The following is a 25539-nucleotide window of genomic DNA, read 5'->3' on the forward strand; positions in this document are numbered from 1 at the left end:
GAGACAAGACAATGCTGGTTTAAAGCTGCAGTAGTTTCTGCATTCTAGAAGAGATGCTGACAAATATTTTTGGAGGAGACTCTTCTATACTCAGTTCTGAGCTTTTAAACCAGCTGAGAAATTCAAATGTGATGGGCTGATTGTAAAGTTAAATATTTATCCTGTTTAACAGTGTAAAAGGATGCCGCACTGTGGGCATCTCTGCAGAGACTGCTGGGAGGTCAATGACATTTTGCTTCCTCTGGCAAACACATCAGGCCAGAAGACCACAGGTTAGGGAGTTAGGGCCCTGGACTGTGAAGAAAGACCATGATAAGAAGGATTCTGACTTGGCAGAGGCGAAAAGGCCTAGCAACATAGACAGAGGGGACCCCTGAAAGGAAGGTCAGGATGTTAAGAGCAGTGTAGCAAAGTTGTTAAGACCATGGACACTAGAGCCAGATTGCCCAGATTCAAATTCTAGCTCTACTACTGGTAAATGGTTATGTTACTTTGTCTGAGCTCTTTAAACTGTTTCTTCTTCCAAAACATGGGGTTAATATTAGTACCTTTCACATGGATTGTTATAAAGATTAATAGAGTAAATATCTTAAAAAATGCTTAACTCTATGTCTGGCACATTGTATTAATTGTATATTAATACAAATAAAAAATTAGTCAAGTACTTAATAAAGTGAATGGTTTCTTTCTTTGCATCTTAATTCTCTTAGGTTATCTTCAAACTTCTGGAAGCTATGCTAAATATAACTGTGTTCAGAGCAGTTTATTCCTATAAACAGGGCTATTGGGATTTTACATGGGATTGAACTGAATCTATAGCTCAATTCAGAGTAAATTATGTTCTTAACAACACTGAGTATTCAATTATGATCATTCTGTCTGTAAATAAAGACATTTTTACTCTTCCTTTCTAATTTGTAGCTCTTTTTCTTGCTTTACAGGGCTGACTAGTACCTTCAGGACAATGATAGGTAGTGAGAGCAGAATTTTTGCTTTATTCTGAGTTTTTGGAGGAACGTGTCCAATATTTTACCATTAAGCATGTTTATCATACATGATCTTTTTCAGGCTGAAGAAATTCTATTCATGGATTGAAGAGTTTTTATCATCAAAGGATGTTAACTTCTGTCTAATGCTTTTGTGCATCTACTGATATGATTATTTATTTTTCCCTTTATTTTTTAATATGATGAATTACATGATTGCCATTCAAATGTTCAATCAACCACACATTCCTGGGATAAACTCTACTTGGTCATGATGTATTATTCTTTTTATATACTGCTTCATATTTTCAAACATTTTATTGAGGATTTTGCATTCATGAAGAATATTAGATTATCTATATTGACAAATGTTTTAAGTGCCTTGAAAAAAATTTATTCTGTAGTTTTTCAGCATATTGTCTACAGATATAAAATAGATTAAGTTAGTTAATAGTGTAGTTCAAATCTTCTATGTCCTTACTGATATTAGTCTAGTCATTCAATCAAATATTCAAAAAAGGGTGTCAGAATCTCAGATATGATTGCAAATTTCTTCCTTTAGTTCTCATAGTATTTGCTTCATTATTTAAAGCTCTGTTATTAGGTAATACACATTTAGGATTGTAATGTCTTCCAGAAGAATTGACCACTTTACTGTTGTGAAACATCCCTTTTTAATCACTGGTAATACTTCTTGTTCTGAAGTCTACATTGATATGAATATAGCCACATTGGCTTCCTTACATTTTGTATTTGCATGGTATATCTATTTTTATCCCTTTACCTTCCAACTTATCTGTGTCTGTATAAGGTGTGTCATACAAAATACCACCAACTGAAGGGCTTAAAAAGCAGAAATTAATTTTCTCATAATTCTGAAAGCTAGAAGTCCATGATCATGGAGTCAGCAGGTTTGGTTTCTTCTAAGGCTTCTCTTCTGAAGCTTGCAGATAGCCAACTTCCATCACCCTGTGTCCTCATGTGATTGCCCCTTTGTCTGCTTTACGAGTGCACTAATCTCTTCTTACAAGGAAATATTGGGTGAGGGCCACCCTAATAACCCCATTTAAATCAATCATCTATTTAAAGCTTTATCTCTGAATGCATTCATATTGGGGATTAGGGCCTTAACATATGAATTTGAGGGGGGCATGGGGCAGCACAATTCATCCCATAACAGTGTCTTTATACTTAAATCTCTCTCTTGCAGATAGCACGTAGTAAATGTCCTACGTGCTAGGATATTTTGATCCTCTCTGGCAATCTCTTTCTTTTAAATGATGTCTCTGTTTCATTTACATGATCAGTATTGAAATGATTGGGTTTAAATCCACATCTTATTTGTTTTTCTAATTGCCCAATTCCTTATCGTTCTTCTGTTCTTTTTCTATCTACCTACCTGACATTTTATGATTCCATTTTAGTTCTTTTGTTGGATTTTTTAAGCTTGTCTTTGTATTAATGTTTAATGTTTCTCTGTGGATTACAACTTGTATCCTTAACTTATCACAACCTACTTAGAGTTAACATCGTACCTCTTCATATAAAATATGAGTCCCTTACAATACTATAATTCCATTAATCCCTGTTCTTTGTGCTCGTGGTCATATATTATTCAACTATATGCAATGTGAACTTCATAATATACTGCTTAATTATTAAGTAGTTATATGTCTTTTAAAGAAATTAAAGAGAAAGAAAAGCAGTAGTTTTTTATATTTACCTATACATTTACCATTTCTGATGCTCTTCATTTTCTCCTGTAGATCCAACTTTAAATTTGCTGTAATTTCCTTTCAGCTTTAATAAATTCCACTGCTGTTTCTCATACTGCAGCTTAACTGGTGAAAAGTCCTCTTACCTTTTATATACCTGAAAATGTTCTATTTCATTCTCATTTTTGAAGGATATTCTCACTGGATTTAAAATTAGGATTTTACAGGTTTGTTTTTTTTTCCATTTATAACCTTAATGATATTGCTTCATTTTCTGGCTTTCATCACAATGAGCCTAGAAGGTTGATGAGAAGTCAGTTGTCATTAGTATTCATGAAAAGCCAACTGTCTCTTGTATGTAATTTGTCTTTTTAAAAACCTGACTGCTTGTAAGATCTGGGGGGATATATTTTGTTTTCAGCAGATTTTCTATGATGTATCTAGGCATTGTTATCTTCAGATTTATTCTGTGGGGAGTGCACCGAGCTTCTTGAATATGTAAATTGGTGTCCCACATCAAATTGGGGGAATTTTTGGTCATTTTTTCCAAATATTTTTTCCTCATCCATTTTCTTTCCCTTTTTACCTGTGGGCTCCAAATACATGCATGTAAGACTATTTGATATTGTCCCACAAGTCACTAAGAATCTCTTCATTTAAAAAAAAATTTCCCCCCTCATTCTTTGGATAAGAGGGTTTCTACTGATCTTTCTTCGAGCAATAAACTTTTCTTCTGTGATTTTAATTTGCTGTTAAGTACATCTAACGAGGTTTTCATTGTGGATATTGTACTTTACAGCTTTAGAATTTCCACTGCTTCAAGGTTTTCATTTCTCTGCAGAAATTCTCTATTTGTTCACTCATTATAACAATCCTTTCCCTGAACATAGCTCATATAATTGCTTTCAAGTTTTTGTCTGCTAATTCCAATATCTAGGTCATTTTAGGCTTTATTAGCTGATTTTTTTTCTTGATTATAAGTCATACTGTTCTGATTCCTCGCATGTCTTATAATGTTTTCATCAAATGCTCAATACTGTAGATAATATAGTACCAGGAGTCTGTATTATGAATTCCTTTCAAAAGTGTTTAGTTTTGTTGTGACAGCCAGTTAAATTACTCAAGGTTCTTTCTGATCTTTTTATGCCCAGATTTGTCTTTTTTTAGAGCATGTATAGTTCAACATTGTAGGGTGTGGCCCTTATCACAGGGTGTGTTTCTTACTCCTAATGTGTTGTTTCTGAGGTCTCAACTCAATGCTCATAGAGCTCAGAAAGGCTTTTTTCATTGTGGCTGATCTTGGAATCCAATGTCTCCTAGCAGCCCATCTCTAGTACCTTCATTTTCCTCAGCACCATGGCAGCAGCATATTCCTAGGCCTCATGAGTCTCACTCAAGCTCCTGGCAAGGACCTACAGAAAACTCTTATAGATTTCTGTCCCCTATACCCTCACTTAGTATCTTCTCTTCTGGTACCCTACCTTACAAATTCCAGCTGCTCTAGCAGCCCTGAGCCCTGATGTCTGCTTCCTCAGCTCAACTTACCTCCACTTCTCTGCACTGTGGTTGGCACTGTCCCCAGTCAGAGAGGCAGGAGAAAATGTGGAGTGATTATGGGATTCAGTTCATGTTTCTCTTCTAAAGAACATGGTCCTTCTCTGCATATTGTCCTGTTCCTAAAAGAGTTGTTATTTATTTTGCTCACTTTTAAAGTTGTCTACAGAAAGAGGGCAAGTCTAGGACCAGTTACCCTGCCACAGCTGGAAGTGCTAGTTCAGTCGTTTTACTGAGTATTAAAGGAGAGAGTGATCTTAGAAAAACAGGAAAACTATGGAACTTCATATGGCATAAGAACAGCTGCCCTAAGTTGAGATGTAGTTAAAAACATTAGTTCTGGAGCCAGAGAGGCTACTATCTGGATCCTACCATCTACTGGCAGAATAAGTAGAAAGACAAGTCACTTAACCTCTCTGTTCTTCAGTTTCCTTCATCTTTAAAATGAAGTACTTCAATAATGGTATCTACCTAATGAAAATTAAATGGGTTAATCCAGCATTCAGTAAATATTTACTATTATTATATTTACCACATCATCATTCCTGGGAACACCACTAATGAGAATTTCCCTCTCTTACTCTATTCTCTTGTGTCAAATTCCCTCGTATCCTAAAAAGCTGATCCTATCCTACCATCTCTCACAAGCGAGTCATAGCAGACTCTTCTGACTTCCCCTGCTCCCACTGAAGTTGATTCTGACCTGCTGCTGCTGCTGTTTAATCGCTTCAGTCATGTCCAACTTTGTGTGACCCTATGGAATGTAGCCCGCCAGGCTCCTCTGTCCATGGGATTCTCTAAGCAGGAGTACTAGAGTGGGTTGCCATGCCCTCCTCCAGGGTTTTCCTGACCCAGGGATTGAACCCAGGTCTCCTGCACTGCAGGCAGATTCTTTACCACTGAGCCACCAGGAAAGCCCATCCGACCTGCTACCCCCACCTTAAATCAACAGCTAATGGAAAACCCACTATGCCAAAAGTTCTCTGACAAGCAACCTTCAAGGGGTTAACTACTGAATATGCAACCTCACCCCTAAAGAACCAATGTGTTTGTTCTGTTCTGCAGCCTCTGACCGTAGATCTTTCTATACTTCTCAGTTCTTACACTCTAACTAAAACCCCCATGAAAGAAGCTTACAGACCCCACACCTCCTCATTTTCTTCTGTAGTTGAGTAACCTCCTTACCAACAAAGCTACACAGGAGAAAAGACAAGGTTGCTGTGATCACCTACTGTTGGTCTGCCCAGCATCCTCTCCTTGGGGCAGCCTCTTCTCTTTCCATAGTGATCCTGTTTAGTCCACAAGGTTCAGATGCAGCTAACTCTGCCCTCATCCTTAACTGGCCCATGGGAAGGGCATTTGACACATACCTGGTCCATCAGAGCCAGACATCTCCTTGGTCAGAATGACTGGCTCCGGGATGGACAAATGACCCAAGCTGGGCCCCTTAGAAACTTCTTGAAATCCCTGCCAGTATTTTCACAGTAAAGATTATTTCTTTCCCTTTGTTAGTTTTGAACAGAATAAGATTTGTAGCTTCCAGGGGTAAGTGACAGCACCTGCATTTAGTCTGGAGGCCCGACTCCAGAGTCTGTGCTCTTTAACTGCTATGGTTACACATCTCATAGATTCCAAGACAGAATCTGGAGGGAGCTGGGCAGGTATTATTAGCTAGAGAGTTCACAGGACTATAGGGTACCTAACATTGCCATTGATATGATTTAGGGGTGTAGGCTTTGCTTCCTCAATTCTAGCTTATAAATGTTTCTGTCCCCTCAAAATTCCTATTTTGAAGCCTACTGCCCAATCTAATGGTATTAAGAAATGAGGCCTTTGGAAGGTGATTAAGTCATGAAGGTGAGACCCTCATGAATGGGATTAATGCCTTTATAAAAGAGGCCCTTGCCCGTCCACCTTGTGAAGACAGAATGAAACGCCTTCTATAAGCCAGAAAGTGAGTCCTCATCAGACACAGAAACTGCCATCACCTTGACCTTGGACTTTATAGCCCCCATAACTGTGAGAAATAAATTTATGGTGTTCATAAGCCACCCAGTCTATGGGATTTTGCTAAGCAGTCCAAATAGACTATGACAACTAATCTCCCACGTGGTGAGATTAGTGTCTTTATAAGAAAAGACAAAAGAGAGACCTCCTCCCACATCATCTGCTGCTTCTCTCTTCTCCATGAGAGGACATGAGAAGATGGCCATGTGCAAGCCAGGAAGAAAGCTCTCACCAGGACTATTTGAAGAGCTACCAGATGGTAGCATGGACTCCATGTCATCTGTCAGGACCCCACACAGCTGTTCATTAGTGTGGGGAAGTGAAGTATAACTGTGGTAGCCTCAGAATCACCTGGGAAGCTTTCTCAAAAGACACAGGGTTGGGATATACCCAGACCTACTGTATCAGAAACTTGTGAGGTGGTGTGACAGATCTTTATTGCTCAGCAAATACCAACTGCCTTATTGATGCTGTGGATTGAATTGTGTCTCCCCAAATTCACATGTTGAAACCTCAATCACCAATATGATGGTATTTGGAAATGAGGCCACTGGAGGTAATTAGGTCATGAGAGAGTAGCCCTCATGATGAGATTAGTGCCTTTGTAAGAAAGATACAAGAGAGACCTCCTCCCACACTGTCTGCTGCCTCTGTCTTCTCCATGAGAGGACACAAGAAGATGGCCATGTGCAGACCAGGAAGAGTCCTCACCAAGAACTGAATGGGCCAGCACCTTGATCCCCAGCATCCAGGGCTGTGGGAATAACCTTCTGTTGTATGATATTTTGTTATAGCAGCTGAAACTAAGACCTGTGGAGAGCATATTATCTTCTGCTCAGAGAATTAGTTTTTGGTCACGTGACTTGCTTTGACCAATGGAATGTGGATAAAAATGAGACCGTGCAGTCCTGAGTGTAGGCTTTAAGAGGCACTGCATGTTTTCATCAGCTTTTTTGAGCTTTTTCCCTTTACCATGACAACAACATGCCCTGGATAGAGGCTAATGCATCAGTCTTGGTCCCAGAATGGGATGGCATCTGAACAGACTTAAACTCTATCCGTGGTTGGGGCAGAGCAATAACATCAGACTGTTAGTCAGGAGCCAAGGTCATATAAAACCAGAAGAGCTTGGCAGAGCCAAGAATAAAGATAGCTGACTGACGAGCTAAAATCGTTGATATTTTGGGAATGTTTGTTAGAGCAGCAAAAGCTAATATAGGTGATAAACGAGGGAGAGTTCCTCTCTGTGACAAAGCTCCCTCATGTCCCTCACTTAGTAAAAGAACACTTGGAAGAACAGGAGGCAGAGGTTTGGGCCAGTCCAGGTCTGTCTGATTTTGGGGCAGGTTATTAACCTTTTTGAGTGTTAGGTTCTTAATCTATAAAACGGTCTCTCTGAGTTGGTATGACAATTAAATAATTCAGGTAAAGTCCTTAGATGTGCTGGAGGCACACAAGACATTTCTGTTCCCTCCCTAAGCTTCATGCATGGGGCAGTGACAAATATGTGAGGACAGAATGAACGAATGAATCCTTCAAGTGTGAGTTCTCATTCACTGGAGCCCTCGGAAGCCTGCCTGTCCTCCTGTACCTTTCCTCTTCGTCGCTGCTGGCTCCTTCTTCAGCTGCTAACTTATCTTGATATTCCTCTCCTCTGGGCAGAGTCTGAGAAGGTTCATTCGGTCTCAAGCATGGATCCTAAGGGAAAAACAGTTGTAAGATGAGACTAAAGTAAAGTTCCTGGAGCCAACCTGTGGTTTACCAAACCAGAGAGCGGAGGAGAAAGAGCCTCCGGCAATCCCCGCAGCTCTCAGGCCTGTGATGATTCAGTGCTGAGCCCACTGCCTGGCTCAGGAGCAGTGTCAGCCCTGATGCCTGTATCCTGCTTTTCAGTCTAGCAAGCATGTCATGCAGCTGATGAAAGTAAAGCACAGAGAGGGAAACTAAAGCACGTAGCTTGTCCAGGGTTTCTATCAGAGAGGAATGGAAATGAAATGCAACCCTGGGGCTGCTGTGGAGATCAGAGAACAGTGCCAGCAACAGCCACTGGTCTATAAGGGTGAGCAACTGCTATTATTATTATACTCATATTACAGGTGGCAGTCTGCTACATCCTATAATGCAGGATGAGAAAACATGGAACTTGATCAGAAGCCTTGAGAAGTGGGGTATGGTGGGAGGACAATACGGAAATCATGAGTTAATAATGAGGCTTCGGAATTTTCTATCAATAGAATTTGTTCATGTTATCATTTCCTCTTTCAGCAGAGATAGAAAAATGAAGACTTTCTTATTTTGATTCTTCTACTTGTTACAGTAACCACTGTCCACAGAAAACTGTAAGACAGGCTAGGATAGATCTCTTAGTTGAGAAATCTCATTAAATAAGAATAAATTGCTACCTGGGCTTTCTGCTAATTATGTGTCTCTGCCAGTCTTGTGTTTTTCTGGCCCTGAGCTTCATCAGCTGTAAAACAAAGTGGCTGGTTACATCTCTGGTTTTCAAACCAGACTCCAGGGACCATGAGAGATGCCCTTGGTGATAAGAGAGGCAAAGCTGAGACTGGAAGATGGGGCCTTGGGCTCCCCTCCCTCCCCGACACAGAATGAAACTGCTCTGGTTGCCTTCTATGTACTCTAATGTCTATGAAAGGCCACCAACGTCAAGGCCAATGAGGACCTCCATGTTGCCAAATCCCAATGGTCACTCCATGGGCTTCAGTTAATCGAACTTTTCTGCAGAACTGGAATATCTGTTCCTTCCCTCCTCCACGCAGCCCCCTTTCCTGGGTTTCCTCCTCTCTCTCAGCTACTCCTTCTCTGTCTCCTCTGCTAAAGCCTCCTCCTTTCCTGCCCTAAACCTCAGTCCTTGGACTTCTCTTTTCTGTCTTACTCCCTAGTGTCTCATCTAGTTCCATGGATACTAATGACAAAGTTTATCTCCATTTCCAAGTTTCCCCCTAAACTCTGGACTTGTATATCCAACTGCCCTCCAGACATCATTCAGATGCTTAATAAACTTCTTAAACCGTAACATGTCCATAATTGAACTCTTGGTCTTACCTCCTCCAAGCAACAAGCATGTACTTTCATCAGGGCCTTTGCACTGGCTGTTCTTGCCACCTGCAATGCTCTACCCTATGATATTTACACGTCTAGCTTCCTCACTTCACTCACCACAACCAAGAGACCTTCCGTCATCTAAAACTTGGGCTCTGGCAGCAAATTGCCTATGTTTAAATCCCACTTCTTCTTATTTAAGATGTAACAATCCTAATGATAACAGTAATCACAATAAATAAGAATTGACTCAGTTCAACATGAATATCTCTACCCTATTAAATTGAGTCTTTGTGACCCCATGTTCTATACAGTCCATGGAATTCTCTAGGCCAGAATACTGGAGTAGGGAGCCTTTCCCTTCTCCAGGGGATCTTCCCAAGCCAGGAATTGAACTCAGGTCTTCCATATCACAGGCAGATTCTTTACCAGCTGAGCCACAAGGGAAGCCCAAGAATTCTAGAGTGGGTGGCCTATCCTTTCTCCAGTGGATCTTCCTGGCCCAGGAATCGAACCCAGGTCTCCTGCATGCAGCCTGATTCTTTACCAACTGAGCTATCAGGAAAGCCTAGTAAAATGAATCACTACTACAAAGCTCTAATAATGAACTTATAGGGACCTAGCAACAGAGCCTGAAAACATAAGGCAAAATGTTCAGAAATGTAGGGAAGAACAGGCAAATTTATAATGGGAGATTTTAATACACACTTCTCAGAGACTCATATATCAGGTACTCAAAATAAGCTAGGAAATGGAAGGTTTGAACAAGATTAATAAGCTGAAACTAGTAGCTAAAAAAGAACAATAATCAATGTTAATGTTTATATAATGCTTAGTGTGCACCCTCAACTCTATGAGGTGAGAATCATACCATTTTAAAGGTGATGAACCTTGCCCAAGGTCATACAGTGAACACCAGAACTAGAGTTTAAATATATAAGCTTTAACCATGGGGGTCACAAAGACTCAGACATGACTTAGTGACTGAACAACAACAACAAACCTTTAACAATCAAACAGAATATATACTTTTTGGCTATCACATAGGAAGTATTTTTTTTAAAACTGACTCCACAGCAGGCTACAGAGCAAATTTCAGCATAGCTAGAATGTTGACATTTTATAGACCACATTATCTAATGACAATGCAAAAAATTTAGAAAACAGTAAAGAAAGTAGGTTTAAAAAGTGAGATAAACTTCAAAACTCTGGGATACAGCTAAAGACATACACTGAGAGGGAAATTTATAGCCTTAAGTGTATTTATTATAGAACATTTAAGAAGTTAGAAAAAGGATAACATAATAAACCCAAAGTAAGTAGAAGGAAAGAAGTATGAAAGACAAAATTAATGGCATAGAAAACCACAGATCTGACTGGCACATCTGAAAGCCGGCTTTTTGAAAAGACACATCAAACTACTGCTAAGACTGATCAAGGAAAAAGGGAGAAGGAACTTAAAGCAACATGAATAATGGACAAAGATCTCATGACAGTTATGAAGATGAAAAAGAATTTCAAATGCACTCTGAGCCACTGTGAAGGCTGTGAAAGAGAATGTGCAGGATGTAATTTCTGGGCTACCTTATCGACCACTGATTTATTTAAAGGCATCCTGGGCAGGAGTCCAGAAATAAGAGAGGACAGAAAATGCTTAAAAAAGGCTGACGATGCACTCAGATGACCACAGCAGCTCCCCACAGTGGAGCACCCATCCATTTCTATGCAGTAACTCATGGACGCTGGCAACTCAGGGAGGTGGGCATGAAGACAACCCTGTCCTTGTGCTGCAGAGGGGGATCCAAGGTCAGAAAAGTCCAGACTTCCATGTGACTGCCCTGGCACTCTGTTGTGTTAGCATGATCACCAGCTGCCAGTATCAGGGCCTAACTGGGTGAGTTCAAACTGTGATACGAACGTATTGCTGAAAAGTATCTGCAAATCAGACACTTAAAATCAACCTGATAGATGAAGGCTGCTTCCCAAATCAACGGGGAGAAATACTCAGTAATTTTTCTGTTTCTGTTCACTTGCTTCCAGCTCCCTGGAAAACAAAGACAAGGATATCCTTCCCCCCAAAAGGAGATGAGTCCTCTCGCTCCCTGCAAATATGGCAACCCACTCCAGTGTTCTTGCCTGGAGAATCCCAGGGACGGGGGAGCCTGGTGGGCTGCCGTCTATGGGGTTGCACAGAGTCGGACACGACTGAAGCGACTTAGCAGCTGTAGCAGCAGCAGTGTTCCTTTAAATCATCCTCTGGCCAAGGCTAATTTTTGAAGGTGTTCCTAATCCAGCTTGAAACAGTACCCTCAGCTCCATTCATTCAGTTGGCATGTCATGGATCAGTTAATATACAAGGAGGTGCAAACATCTGCCACATGTGGGTATGTTAGGTGCTGGAAAGACAGAGATTAATAAGAGATATAATTCTTGATTTCAACAAACTAATGGTTCAGCAGAGGGGACCAATAGACCACATAAATGGCAAGCATTCACCTCCTTCACCACCCCACCTTCTGTACCTCGTATTTTGGGTCAAAGTGTATCATTCCAAAGGAAGTGGGGTGCCATCTGAATATTTCTCAAATGAACCTGACCGTGGAAATGAACAGTAGGCTGAAAGAGCACTTTCAAGCTCACCAATACTCATTTCTCTGAATTTCAAATAGGGCAGACTCTCCAGCATCCCTTTTCTGGTTTTCTGCTTGGGATCCCAGTGAGCGCCTCCCAGGACCAACACTGAGCCACTCTGGGTGTATCCTGAGTTAATCGCCCCTAATACACGCTCTTGCATTCCCCATCAGGCATTTCTCAGGTTCTGTCCAGGACTCTCTCCATCACTAAAGTATGCACAGAAAATAAATAGCTCTGCTTCTCCCCTAACCATCCACTGCAAAAGCCTCCTCCCAACTCCTCCCAAGCAAATGGCTGGTTATTTTAAACCCACAGTCACATTAGGTCTTCATCTTTCATCTTCTAGGCAGTGAACCTCATCTGGGTTGTTTCTATTTTAAAGGAACACCCACGCCCAGGAAATCTTCAGGAAGGAAATAGTGAAAGTCTTTCTCAAGTTCATTTGACAATTTTTCAAAGGCAGCATTATGTGCATCTTAAAAATAGAACACCTAATGCAATGGGGTTTTGCTGAAATGATTACAAGGGACTGTAATAGGTACTACAAAGTTACCTTACATTATAGACTCTTTTAACAGTTTTGAAAAGTGACTTCATGTGCTTTCTTCCGTTTATTACAAGTCTCTGGGGTGGAGGACAGGAATCATGTCTGCCACTTTCCTAATGAAAAGCAGTACAGAACTGTAATTTGGACACTGGTGTTCCTCTTTGGGCCTCAGTTTCCCTATCTGTAAAGTGAGGATAATAATACTTGCCTCATAGGGTTGTTGTTTGGGACTGTGTATAGCACTATGTTCTTGGTACTTGATCTGTTTGCCACTAGCAACAGTGAGGAAACTGATCCCAGAGAGGTAATTATGTAATATTTACTTTGCTCTCTGAAGACCACCCTTACTCATCCAGCCCTGGTCCTCTCTTAACGACAGCACTCAGAAATAGTTGTTGAGGTGAAATGACTTGAATAATAATGACCACCAATGACTTTCCTGTTTCTTCTGGAGAAGGTGCAGGCAAGGATCTATGAAAACTTCACCGCTTCTCTGTCCCTGGCTCACCCAGACACCAGAAACTTCCACAAAAAAAGTTTCTGTGAAAATTACCAAGAGTCACATGACTTTCTGGAAACTAATGAAGAACATTGTGAACCTAAGATAATCAAGGAGGCCAGACATGAGAAGCCAGGATAAAAGGCTCAATGGAGTCTCAGCTGTCTATGGTGGGGACAGAGTCACACCCAGGGTTGGCAGCCCTCCCTCTGTGTATTCTGGGAATGGAGTGAAAAGTCTGCTCTCAGTCCGCCTTATTATTTATCTCTCTCTTGACTCACTGAAATGCTCTGTCAGAACAGCTAAGAACAATCTTTGCTGTGTCCCGTGTGGGTGCAGGGTTCACTGCACTGTAGTGCACTGCTCACGCACCATCCACACAAGCCTGGACCTTGTACCTCTAGGGTCTTGGCAAAGCTTTGACTCGCTTTGTTGGCATAGATCTTGCTGGACAAAAATATCTGAACTAAAATATAAATTTTCTCTGATATAGCTTGACCAGGTTCAGAAAGTTGTGTAACCTGTTGTGTCAGTAAGGTTGTGCGGAAACAGACACTTGCACGTGCTGCCGTGAGGGTGCACTGACAACCTTGATGGAGTGCAATGCAGCAAGTCTATCAAAGCTCAAGCTTCTCATAGCACTGGACCTAGCAAATCCTTCAATGGTAAGAGTCAGCACCTACTGAGCACTTACATGTACTGTTTCTGTCATTTTTCACAGATGACTGTGGAATGAATGAATAACATACATGTTGAGTTGATCAAGCAGAACTGATACTCATGAAGGTTCTTCCTTCTTTACTTCTGTCTAGAACTGAGCTCTTGGAAGGATTGTTGTCTAGACCCAGAAGGGTCAGATGAGAGCCGAGTTTCATGATGAACCAACCCAAGGTTTTCAATATGCACTTGTATTTAAACTTCTGTGTGTATAGTTGCTCAGTCATGTCTGATTCTTTGCGACCCCATGGACTGTAGCCCTTAAACTTCTCTAGGACTTGCCTTTTTAGCTACAGCAGTGGTTCTCAATTGGATGATTATGGTCCTAAGGAAACATTTATCAATGTCTGGAGAAGTTTTTGGTTGAGACATTTTGATTGCAAAGGGAGTGCTACTGGCATTTGGTGGGTAGAGGCCAAGGATGCTACCAAACATCCTACAATGCACAGGACAGTCCCACAACAAAATATCACCCAGTCCGAAAGTCAAGTGCCAAGGCTGAGAGATCTTGAGCTGCAGTGAAAGCTCTGGCTCTTGTACGTCAGTCTTGGAACATACCTAAAATGTGTGTGTGTGTGTGTGTATTCCCTGAATACAGCCTGAAAATACAGCCTGCTGTATAATCTTCTGGAGCTTCATTATTATTTATTTCTAGCTTATCAACCTTCCTTTAATTTGAATCTCATCACTCAAAATCCCAGCCAACTCTGTCCCATCTCCCTACCGCAGTCACTTTGAGGATCTGAGAAATTATCCAATATTTGAGGAAGAACCTTTCTGGGAAATCCCACAGGGTACTGGTGAAAATTCAGCTGTCCCTAGGGCCAGGAGTTCTTCTTGTTGAATGCTAGCTCATGAGGCTGATTCTTGAGAAACTTACAGAGAATGAAAATACCTGCATGTTCTGCAAGTAGACATTTTCAGAAAGGATGGGATGGCCTCAGTCAGGAAGGGCCAGCCCTGCTGATAAACGTACCTGTGTTCCTTTATTTCTCCTCCAAGCTTATGCAGGGGCAATGGGGGCTGCATCTGGGTGTCAGAGGAGGAAATGTGGGGAGTCCTGGCCACTCTACTTAATCCCAAGACATATAACTATAGCCTATTTTATCTGGAAGGCTTTCTGGACATGTGTTGATACTCTTACAGGAAGAGTAGGGGATCAGAGCCACAGACCTAGCTCCATCCTGTCTCGGCCGCTTATCTGCCTGTGACCATGAGTGAGTCACCTAACTTCTCTGTCCTTCATTTCCCTCTTTTGTAAAATGGTTACATTACAGGGTTACACAAATTCCAATGAAGTCATGAATGGAGACAGCGCTGTATAACTGACCAATATTGTTATTCAAATCCATAGCCACTAGATTTTTGACTCATTTCTATCCTGGTGAATATGTGGTTAAGGTTAAATATGGGTTATCCCAGTAGGGCTTTTGTTTGCAAAACAGGACTGGAATCAACAAAGAGAACTTACAGTTTCTGAAGACACGCAAGCACAGGGTAATGGGTGGATTAATCAATGAGGTCAAAGCAGTGAGATTCAAACTCACCTACATAGTGTTTTCCCACCTGGAGTCTGAAGTGGGCTGAAAATTTGAGGCAGCAATAAAATATATGAAATTTAGGCAATGGATTTTTTATGGTGCCAGGTGTAAAGATTAAGAGGCAAGCTGAAATAGGAACCAAGAGGGTCCTTCAGGTCAGGGTACTCAAACATGAACTTCACAGGAAGTATTTATGTTTCTGACATTATGCAAGGAATGTTAACTGAGTGCCTATATTTTAGGTTAAATTGTGCCCCCAAGAAGAGACATTGAAGTCCTAACTCCACCACCTAGAGAAGTGACTTTACTTGCAACCTGGGCTTTTGCAGATGTAATTAGTTAAAATAAGGTCATATTGGATTAGGGTAAGCCCTAAATCCAATGACTAGCGTCCCTATAAGAAGGCCATATGAGGACCCAGAGACACACCGTGAAGAAGGCCGTGTGATGACAGAGGCAGAGACTGGAGTGATGTGGTGACAAGCCAAGGAATGCCAAGGAGTGCCAAGGCCAACAACCACCAGAAGCTGGAGAGAGGCATGGAAGAGACTCTATGCAGAGCCACCTGAAGGAGCCAACCCTGCTCACACTGTGATTTTGGACTTTCAGTCTTCAAAACTGTGAGACAATACATTTTTGTGGTTTAAGCCCCAAGGGTGTGATAATTCATTTTGGCAACCCTGGGGAAAGAACACAGCCTAGCATGAGCTTGACAGAGACAAACAGAAACTAGATTCTATCCGAAGTACTATCCCTTACAAAAGGGCAGCATCATGTGGGAGGGCTACCGTGAGAGTAACAGATATCACAGATATGGATGTGGATGCGGAGGGATGCAAGGGGGCATTGTGATTACTGTTAGGATTCATGCTCCAGGCAGAACCAAAGACCCCACTCTTGTCCAGTGCCCCTTTGTCTGCCAGCCAGGCTGCTCCCAGAGAGGGAGGGAAGATTTATCTGACAAGCCTTGTTCTTTTTCAAACCATGCAGATAATTACTCAGAACTCTATTTTCTTCATGGTTGTTGCAAATTGATTTTGTAATGATTTTTTTTCCCCAGGCATTTTGGCAGCTCTGAGAGGGGAAATAAAAGGGCCCATTAATGCCAGCATGTGTCACTGGGGACACCAAAGTGCTGAAAAGGAGAAGAAAAATATCCTTAATTAAAGAAGAAAAAGCTAGAGATTACCTGGGTCTCTAAAATGTTGCAGTGCTGGTAGTCCAATTCCTGGGGCTTTTCATCGCCTCTTGGGGGACATGCCTTATTCTGTTGGATAAATTCTTCCAGCCTTAAAACCTAAAATAGAAGAATAGAAATATTCAGCGATGAGGCAGTCTTACCACCTGGCTGTGGTCATTAATCTGGGAGCCTGTTCCTTTGAGTCAATCACTTCTGAGGACAGTGTCTCACTAGACAAATCCCAGACATGCTTCTTGAGGGGCCATTTCTAGTGAGCTAGTTGCTTAGTTCCTCCAGAAGTCAATGAACCTGGCATGTTTACAATATCCAACACTTCCATTTAAATTACTCAAGTCCATATAACTATATCAAAGCTATAGCATGGTTTCCACTGGTTTTCATACCATTCCTGGAAGGCCACCCTATTTCTTTTTTACAAAGTTAGTTGGTAAAGAAAAGGAACAATGTTTAAGAATTATACAGATAATGAGAGAAGGGTGGCTACAGGATGCTATTACATTGTAAGACCTTAATTATGATGTTATTATTAACTAACTAAACGTAGAGTATGAATTAAACAGATTGGTTTCCCAGCTCTATACTTTGAGAAGAACAAGGCTAATAACCATAAAGGAAACTCAGATGTTGCTGAAACTACTGCTCCTCAGGTACCATGCTAGGTGTAAGGTGGGGAGGAGAAGAAACAGCCTGAGAGCAGGATGGTAAGGTAAAATATCGTCCCTGCCTTCAAGGAGCTGTCATCTCATGGAGCAGACAGATGCACATTTAGAATCACAACAACACTCAATAGACATATGTAAAATATAAAAAGACCATCATTAATGATGTGTTTGCTCTGTGTCAGGCACAGACCTAAGCATTTTACAGTATTAACTCTTAATTCTCCTAACAATCACTATGAGGTAGGTAGAACTTACAGCAAAAAACTGCCCAGGAGTTCTGGCACAGTGTTAATAGCACTGAAGGATGAATAGAGTCCAGTGGCAAGTTCTTCTCCCCAGTAATACTGTCCACAGTGCTTTTAAACTTTGAACTTGGTCCCTGGGTGGTTTGGACAGATGGGCCTAAGAAGCAAACCCCATAGTTCAGCTGGTTCACATCCATTTCATATCCCACTCTTCTGGCTGGCCTCCAGCATGGAGGCCTGATGGCTAAATCCTTGGTTTCCCAGGCTAGCCAGTTGGCACAGATGTTACCAGCGGGAGTAGGAGTCAGCTAGGGGCTTCCTATACCCTTTTGTTTTCCTAATGAAGTAGGCAGGCCTGGTCACCCCTTCCCCTACTCGTTTCCTGTTTTAAATTTGGACATGACAACTGGTTAGTGACAGTCATTCTCACAACCAAGGGGAATCTGAGCCAACTTCTCCTACATGCAGTATCAGGGACCTGTGATACATTTAGGGATCATGAACATGTTTTCATTCAAAATTCAAAGGAAAAAACGCAGCCTTGCTGTATTCACCTTTATGGCAATGCGGTTACAAATTAAAATTTTAAATTCTTTTTGATGAAGAAAAGAGTCCACAAAGGCAGAAGTATCTACTGCCCAGAAAACTGCCAGGAGGTGGGGAGATGGCGGGACCAAGAGCTTTGCAGATTTTCCAGATCTGATATTATTTAGTCACAGAATCAACGCCAGCAGCCTCCTGCCTCCTTCTTTTACGTATGACATTAAGTGTCTCTTTGTTAAGTCTCTATAAATCAGGCTCTCTGTTACTTGCAGCTGAATTTATGCCCCTGAGATCATCTTCCTGTCAGGCTAAACTCTTTTTCTTCCTTGCAAGGATGCTAAATGTAAGAAAGTCAGGGCGACTTCCTGAAATTCCTGGCACCTTGGTTAATCAAAAACTCCTGGAGTCCAGAACCATCACTCCCAAGCACAGTGTTTATTCAGGACTTACTTCTAGCAATGAATTCTGGAGCTTCACACTTAGGGCTGCTTTCTCTTCTTCTAGCTGCTTTATTTCATTTTCTGATTTCTTCTTCACTTCTTCCAATTGTGCTTCTACTTCCTAAATGATAAATAGAAGAGTTAACCACACAATCCATAAAAACATGAACAGTACACACCCTGCCTTATTCCCAAAGGGGTTCAAAGAAGCTCATAAGAGTCATAAACTCCATAAAAAAATATAAATGAGAAAGTTTAAAAAAAAAACAGGTGCTAAACTGACACCACAAAGGCTAATATATATTGGGGGAGGGCAGGGTAAATCCCTGGCTTTAAGTTTTGTAGTGTCAAGTAAGAAAAGAGAATGCTCATTATTGACACAATTCTCACAGTTCCATGAATCAAAGAGCCAAATACATCCTCAGATGCAAAGAAATATCAAAAGCACAATGAAATTTCCTCTTTGGTCTTCTCAACAGCAACCTTACGTTAGTCAAAACAATGGGATTCACAAAGTACTTTTTCCACAGTCCCTCCCCACAGCCTCACAGTCTTAGTGCAAAGTAGATCCAGATAAAAGAACATTCTGGAGCTCATGTGAGTGCTGCAGCTGCAGTTTAGCTCTGTGACCTTGAGCAAATTTCCTAACCTCTCTGTGACTCATTGCATTACTTATTAATACAAGCTTAGCATAGTTCTAGTTACATATTAATAGTAAGAGATAAATGAATTAAAAGTAGGGCAATTCTTATAGATTCCTACCCTTTTTGATCTAGCTTAATGTCTGGTGAAATTTTGCAAGTGTCTAGAGTGAAGAGGAACTAAAAAGCCTCTTGATGAAAGTGAAAGAGGAGAGTGAAAAAGTTGGCTTAAAGCTCAACATTCAGAAAACGAAGATCATGGAATCTGGTCCCATCACTTCATGGGAAATAGATGGGGAAACAGTGGAAACAGTGTCACACTTTATCTTTTTGGGCTCCAAAATCACTGCAGATGGTGACTGCAGCCATGAAATTAAAAGATGCTTACTCCTTGGAAGAAAAGTTATTACCAACCTAGATAGCATATTGAAAAGCAGAGACATCACTTTGCCAACAAAGGTCCATCTCGTCAAGGCTATGGTTTTTCCAGTGGTCATGTATGGACGTGAGAGTTGAACTGTGAAGCAAGCTGGGCGCTGAAGAATTGATGCTTTTGAACTGTGGTGTTGGAGAAGACTCCTGAGAGTCCCTTGGACTGCAAGGAGATCCAACCAGTCCATTCTAAAGGAGATCAGCCCTGGGTGTTCTTTGGAAGGAATGATGCTAAAGCTGAAACTCCAGTACTTTGGCCACCTCATGCGAAGAGTTGACTCATTGGAAAAGACTCTGATGCTGGGAGGGATTGGGGGCAGGAGGAAAAGGGGATGACAGAGGATGAGATGGCTGGATGGCATCACCGACTCGATGGATGTGAGTTTGAGTGAACTCCGGGAGATGGTGATGGACAGGGAGGCCTGGCGTGCTGTGATTCATGGGGTCGCAAAGAGTCGGACACGACTGAGTGACTGAACTGAACTGAACTGAGAGCAGTGGATGAAATATTCTTTTCCTCTTAGCTGAACTTTCAGTTCAGTTAGTTCAGTCGCTCAGTCATGTCCGACTCTTTGTGACCCCATGGACTGCGGCATGCCAGGCTTCCCCGTCCATCACCAACTACTGGAGCCTGCTCAAACTCATGTCTATTTAGTCAGTGATGCCATCCAACCATCTCATCGTTTGTCATCACCTCTCCTCCTGCCTTCAATCTTTCCCAGCATCAGGGTCTCTTCTAATGAGTCGGCTCTTCACATCAGGTTGCCAAAGTATTGGAGTTTCAGCTTCAACATCAGTCCTTCCAATGAATATTCAGGATTTCATTTAGGATTGACTGGCTTGGTCTCCTTGTAGTCCAAGGGACTCTCAAGAGTCTTCTCCACCACCACAGTTCAAAAGCATCAATTTTTCAGTGCTCAGCTTTCTTTAAAGCCCAACTCTCACATCCATACATGATTACTGGAAAAACCATAGCTTTGACTAGATGGACCTTTGTCGGCAAAATAATGTCTCTGCTTTTTAATATGCTATCTAGGTTGGTCATAGCTTTTCTTCCAAGAAGCAAGTGTTTTTTAATTTCATGGCTACAGTCACCATCTGCAGTGATTTTGGAGCCCAGGGAAGTAAAGTCTGTCACTGTTTCCATTGTTTCCCCATCTGTTTGCCATGAATTGATGGGACTGGATGCCATGATCTTAGTTTTTTGAATGTTGAGTTTTAAGTCAGCCTTTTCACTCTCCTCTTTCATTTTCATCAAGAGGCTCTTTATTTCCTCTTTGCTTTCTGCCATAAGAGTGGAATCATCTGCATATCTGAGGCTATTGATATTTCTCCCAGCAATCTTGATTCCAAGCTTGAGCTTCATTCAGTCTGGCATTCACATGATGTACTCTGATATAAGTTAAATAAGCAGGGTGGCAACATACAGCCTTGACATACTCCTTTCCCAATTTGGAACAAGTCCGTTGTTCCATGTCCAGTTCTAACTGTTGCTTCTTGACCTGCATACAGATTTCTCAAGAGGCAGGTAACATGGTCTTGTATTCCCATCTCTTGAAGAACTTACCACAGTTTTTTGTGATCCACACAGTCAAAGGCTTTGGTGTAGTCAATAAAGCAGAAGTAGATGTTTTTCTGGAACTCTCTTGCTTTTTCTATGATCCAATGGATACTGGCAATTTGATGTCTGGTTCCTCTGCCTTTTCTAAATCTAGCTTGAACATCTGGAAGTTCTTGATTCATGTGCTATTAAAGCCTAACTTGGACAAGTTTGCGTATTACACTGCTACTGTGTGAGATGAGTGCAATTGTGCAGTAGTTTGAACATTCTTTAGCATTGCCTTTCTTTGGGATTGGAATGAAAACTGACTTTTTCCCATCCCGTGGCCACTGCTGAGTTTTCCAAATTTGCTAGCATATTGAGTGTAGCACATTAACAACATCATCTTTTAGGATTTGAAATAGCTCAACTGGAATTCTATCACCTCTACTAGCTTTGTTTGCTTCCTAAGATGCTTCCTAAGGCCCACTTGATTTCACATCCCAGGATGTCTGGCTCTAGGTGAGTGATACACAGAAAAACTATACAAAAAGATCTTAATGACCCAGATAAGCACAATGGTGTGATCACTTACCTAGAGCCAGACAGCTGAACTTTAGGTAGACATTAAGTCATTTATTCATTCACCAAATATTTATTGAGACGTACCGTGTGTTTCCCCACTCCAGTACTCTTGCCTGGAAATTCCCATGGATGGAGGAGCCTGGTAGGCTGCAGTCCATGGGGTCGCTAAGAGTCGGACATGACTGAGCGACGTCCCTTTCACTTTTCACTTTCATGCATTGGAGAAGGAAATGGCAACCCACTCCAGTGTTCTTGCCTGGAGAATCCCAGGGATGGGGGAGCCTGGTGGGCTGCCGTCTATGGGGTCGCACAGAGTCGGACACGACTGGAGTGACTTAGCAGCAGCAGCACCATGTGTTTGGCGCTATTCCTGAAGCTAGGAATAAAATGACACTATGCCTACTCACCAGGAGCTCACAATTGTGTGGAAAAGACAGGCAGCAAAGTCAACAGCTATAATGCAGTAGATGTCATGTTGGATGGTGACAATTGATTATAGACCTTTATGCTCTAACTGTGAGTAGACGGACATATTAGCAACTGACATCTACTGAGTGTGCACCATTTTCTGAGCGCTTTTCACAGATCATCTCGTTGATCCTTATGAAATCCATATGAGCTAGGTAGTATTGTTAAAGTTCATTATACAAATAAAGAAATGAAGCTTCAAGAAGTCAAAATGACTTGCCCAGGGTCATGCAGCCAGTATGTGAAAGAGTCAAGATCTGAACTCAGGAAAGGATGATTGCTTGGCTGTGCTTCTTCCCTGCCTGTGCGGGTTCAGTTATACGTGAACATTTTTCAACGGTAAATACTACAGCACTATATAGTCCGCGGTCAGAGGATGTGGAGGAACTGGAGACACAAACAACCTACTATAAATTACACTTGGATTAACTCTCACATTGTTCAAGGATTAACTACAGAATGAATGGACATTATGGCTGGTTGAGCATGAATAATGAGACAGAAGTCATGGATTTCTAAATTTCTGACTCCTGGATTTCTAACCTGAGCATCTAAAAAGATGCTGCTACTGCTCATCTACATGACATATTTACACTTCCTATGGGACCAATCACAGGCCAGTCTAGTAGCCCTGGGGTTACACTTAGCATTGTCTTTGGGGTCAGTCATATAAGAGAGAAAAAGAAGGATGTGATTAGATTGTAAGGGTCAAATGATGCAGACACTTAGCCACGTACACGGAGAAGGCAATAGCACTCCACTCCAGTACTCTTGCCTGGAAAATCCCATGGACGGAGGAGCCTGGTAGGCTGCAGTCCGTGGGGTCGCTAAGAGTCGACAAGACTGAGTGACTTCACTTTCACTTTTCACTTTTATGCATTGGAGAAGGAAATGGCAACCCACTCCAGTGTTCTTGCCTGGAGAATCCCAGGGACGGGGGAGCCTGGTGGGCTGCGGTCTATGGGGTCACACAGAGTCGGACACGACTGAAGTGACTTAGCAGCAGCCATGTACAGGGTCTTCAGTAAACCCATCATCTCCTTTTGCAGGGCTTGCTGTTTCAGAAAGTTCATTTTCTAAAGAAAATAGATAAATTATTTTTTTGTTTGAAACAAGTTGAGATAACTTAAACAACCATCAGAAATAAGGCCATCCTCTCAGCAAAAATTCTGATTTTTGACTTCATTATTTAGCCCTCATTCACAGAGTCTTTTATTGAACAAAAGTTTTGTTTAATGTGTTTATTGGTGCAGACACTTGCTAACTCTGCCAAAGCATGTTTGCAGTAACAGCACAGTGAAATCCCCTGAGAGAAAGACTCAGTGTAAAGCAGTGGCTATTTCTAATTTTATACAGCCTAATTTTCTGGGGTACATGTAATCAATCACAGCTTTAGCTGTTGCCTTGACAAATGGACCTAAAGGGAAAAAAATTTCCCCACAGATGGAAATAAATGATATCTGCAGTAATTTTTGGCATTAGCAAGCCACATTTTAGGTGCAGAATATATGTGGTTTATTGTCAGAAAACAAAGAGCTCTGAGTCACATGGAAAACACAGATTAAAAGGAAGTATGATCATGTCCAGCTCATTCCAAAGTGACCTTAAGGAGTTTAACAGGAATCATTAACAGTTTCTTCCTAACTCAAGTAAAGAGAAAAAACAGCTACAAAGACAAGAACATAAGGGAAAAGAAGATAGTTGCTTTCAAACATATAAATTGTTGCATCCCACCCCAGCAAGAAGACTCCATGAGCTATTAACTTATAGGATTCACAGAATACTTCATAAGCTCTATTCTCATTTAACTCTCAAAATACTCAGGGAAAATGGCTTTATTGCATCCATTTCACACAGCAGATCCAGAGGCTGATAAGAGGCAAAAGCAGGACTTCCACCATTTTTCTGCTTTCTTGTCTAGATTGTCCACAGTTACTAGCAATTTAAGAAAAGACACATAAAGGAGCCACTGTGATGGGAAAAACAAATACGCAACCACAGAAAATCACCAAGCAGAGATTTCAGTTCACATTTTAAAGGAAAACATGTTACCTTTTTTCAAGAAGAAAAATTACTATTTGGTATGTATTTATAGTAAAGTTCAGCTGAAAGAGTAAACCAGTACAAAGCCTGAAATGTCACTCAGAGTGGGGAGGCAGAAGAGATGATCTTATAATTTCCAAACTGTATAAAAACAATAACTCACAGGACAATACTGTAATAAACTATACTTCAATTAAAAATATGAATACAGAAGAAACTATAACCCGTAGATTCAAGATTCCAATGAACCTCAAACAGAAAAACACAAAGAATATCATATCATGACATACTATAATCATCGTAGAAACCAGTGATAGAGAAAATAAATGTTATAAGTGGTCACAAAACAAAAGACACACTATGCACTGTGGAAAACAGGTAAGAGTGGCTACCAGCTTTTCATTTGATGAAAATACAAACCAAAAAAAACGAAACTGTTAACCTAGAATTCTATATCCAGCAAAATAACCTTCAAAAATGAAGTCAGGAAAATAAGATGGTGGAGGAGTAGGTGGGCGTGGAGTACATCACATCAGGAATATACCTTCAGACACAGAAGTGCGTGCAGAACACCAGCTGAGAGCAGACAGGAAGACCTGACCAGCAGAAAAGAATATATAGAACCACACAAAACTCAGTAGGATGAAGGAAATAGGGGGAAAAACAGGAGTGTTAGTAGAACTGGACCTGCCCTCGGTGGGTGGGGGAACTGAAGTAGGGCTCTGATCCCCACATCAGGGCAATTGTCTGAATCAGAGGAGAACCATTTAAGGCTGAGAGTGAAACAGCTGATCTGTGGCAGCCTAAATGGAGTGAGAGTCAGACAGTCCTTGCCGCAGCCATACATACCCAGGACAGGGACGCAGGTCCCCTGGAAGGCGTCGCAGCTTGGAGCTGGAGTTTAGGGACTGTGGAGCAATCTCAAAGCGAGGGCTGCTGTTGACTGCAGAGAGACAGATCAAGGGGATGTGAGGGAGGAGATTGTGGTGTGAAATGCCTGTGGAGGAAAGCCCGGTGGCCATGGAAGCAAGGTGGTACTGCTGAGTCGTGCGTAGGCGGTGGAGCCATCACCACAGCCTCTCTCTCCCCACGTGCCAGCGTTGGTATCTGAACAATAGCGAGGCTGGCCCATCAAACACCTGATGCACTGAACTACAGAGTAGGACCCCTTCAAGTGCCTGCGGCACCGCACTGATCTATAGAGTATGACCCCAGCCAGGGGAGCCCCTCTATGTGCTTGACACATGGAACAACAGAGGACTCCAGGCAAGGGATCGCTCTAAGTGCCTGAATGGGCAGAGCTACGGAGAAAGACTGGCCAAAGAGGCCTTCTGATCACCAGCTACAAGATGCTCAAAAAAAGCCTCTGATAGGGCCATAACTCCTGCAGCAGAGGCAGTCAGTGTAGCTGCACACTTGGCACCACCAGGGTCCCTGCAAGTCAAGCAACTGTGCCACCTTCACACACAACTCTCACTG

General features: G+C 41.7%; 1 protein-coding gene across 3 annotated transcripts in view; it reads right to left on the reverse strand.

Moving 5' to 3' along the window:
- Positions 1-25539, reverse strand: part of FAM184B (family with sequence similarity 184, member B) — a 120401-nt gene that overhangs the window by 22902 nt on the left and 71960 nt on the right. For all 3 annotated transcript variants that reach the window (XM_010860201.1, XM_010860199.1, XM_010860202.1), the window contains exons 6-8: positions 18362-18472; positions 16450-16557; positions 7854-7960 (exon numbers count right to left, since the gene is read on the reverse strand). In XM_010860201.1, coding sequence (XP_010858503.1) covers positions 7854-7960; positions 16450-16557; positions 18362-18472 — 326 coding nt within the window. The remainder of the gene's footprint in view (positions 1-7853; positions 7961-16449; positions 16558-18361; positions 18473-25539) is intronic.

Source organism: Bison bison, unplaced genomic scaffold (assembly GCF_000754665.1).
Source record: "Bison bison bison isolate TAMUID 2011002044 unplaced genomic scaffold, Bison_UMD1.0 scf7180017864464, whole genome shotgun sequence".
NCBI classification, from domain to species: Eukaryota; Metazoa; Chordata; class Mammalia; order Artiodactyla; family Bovidae; genus Bison; species Bison bison.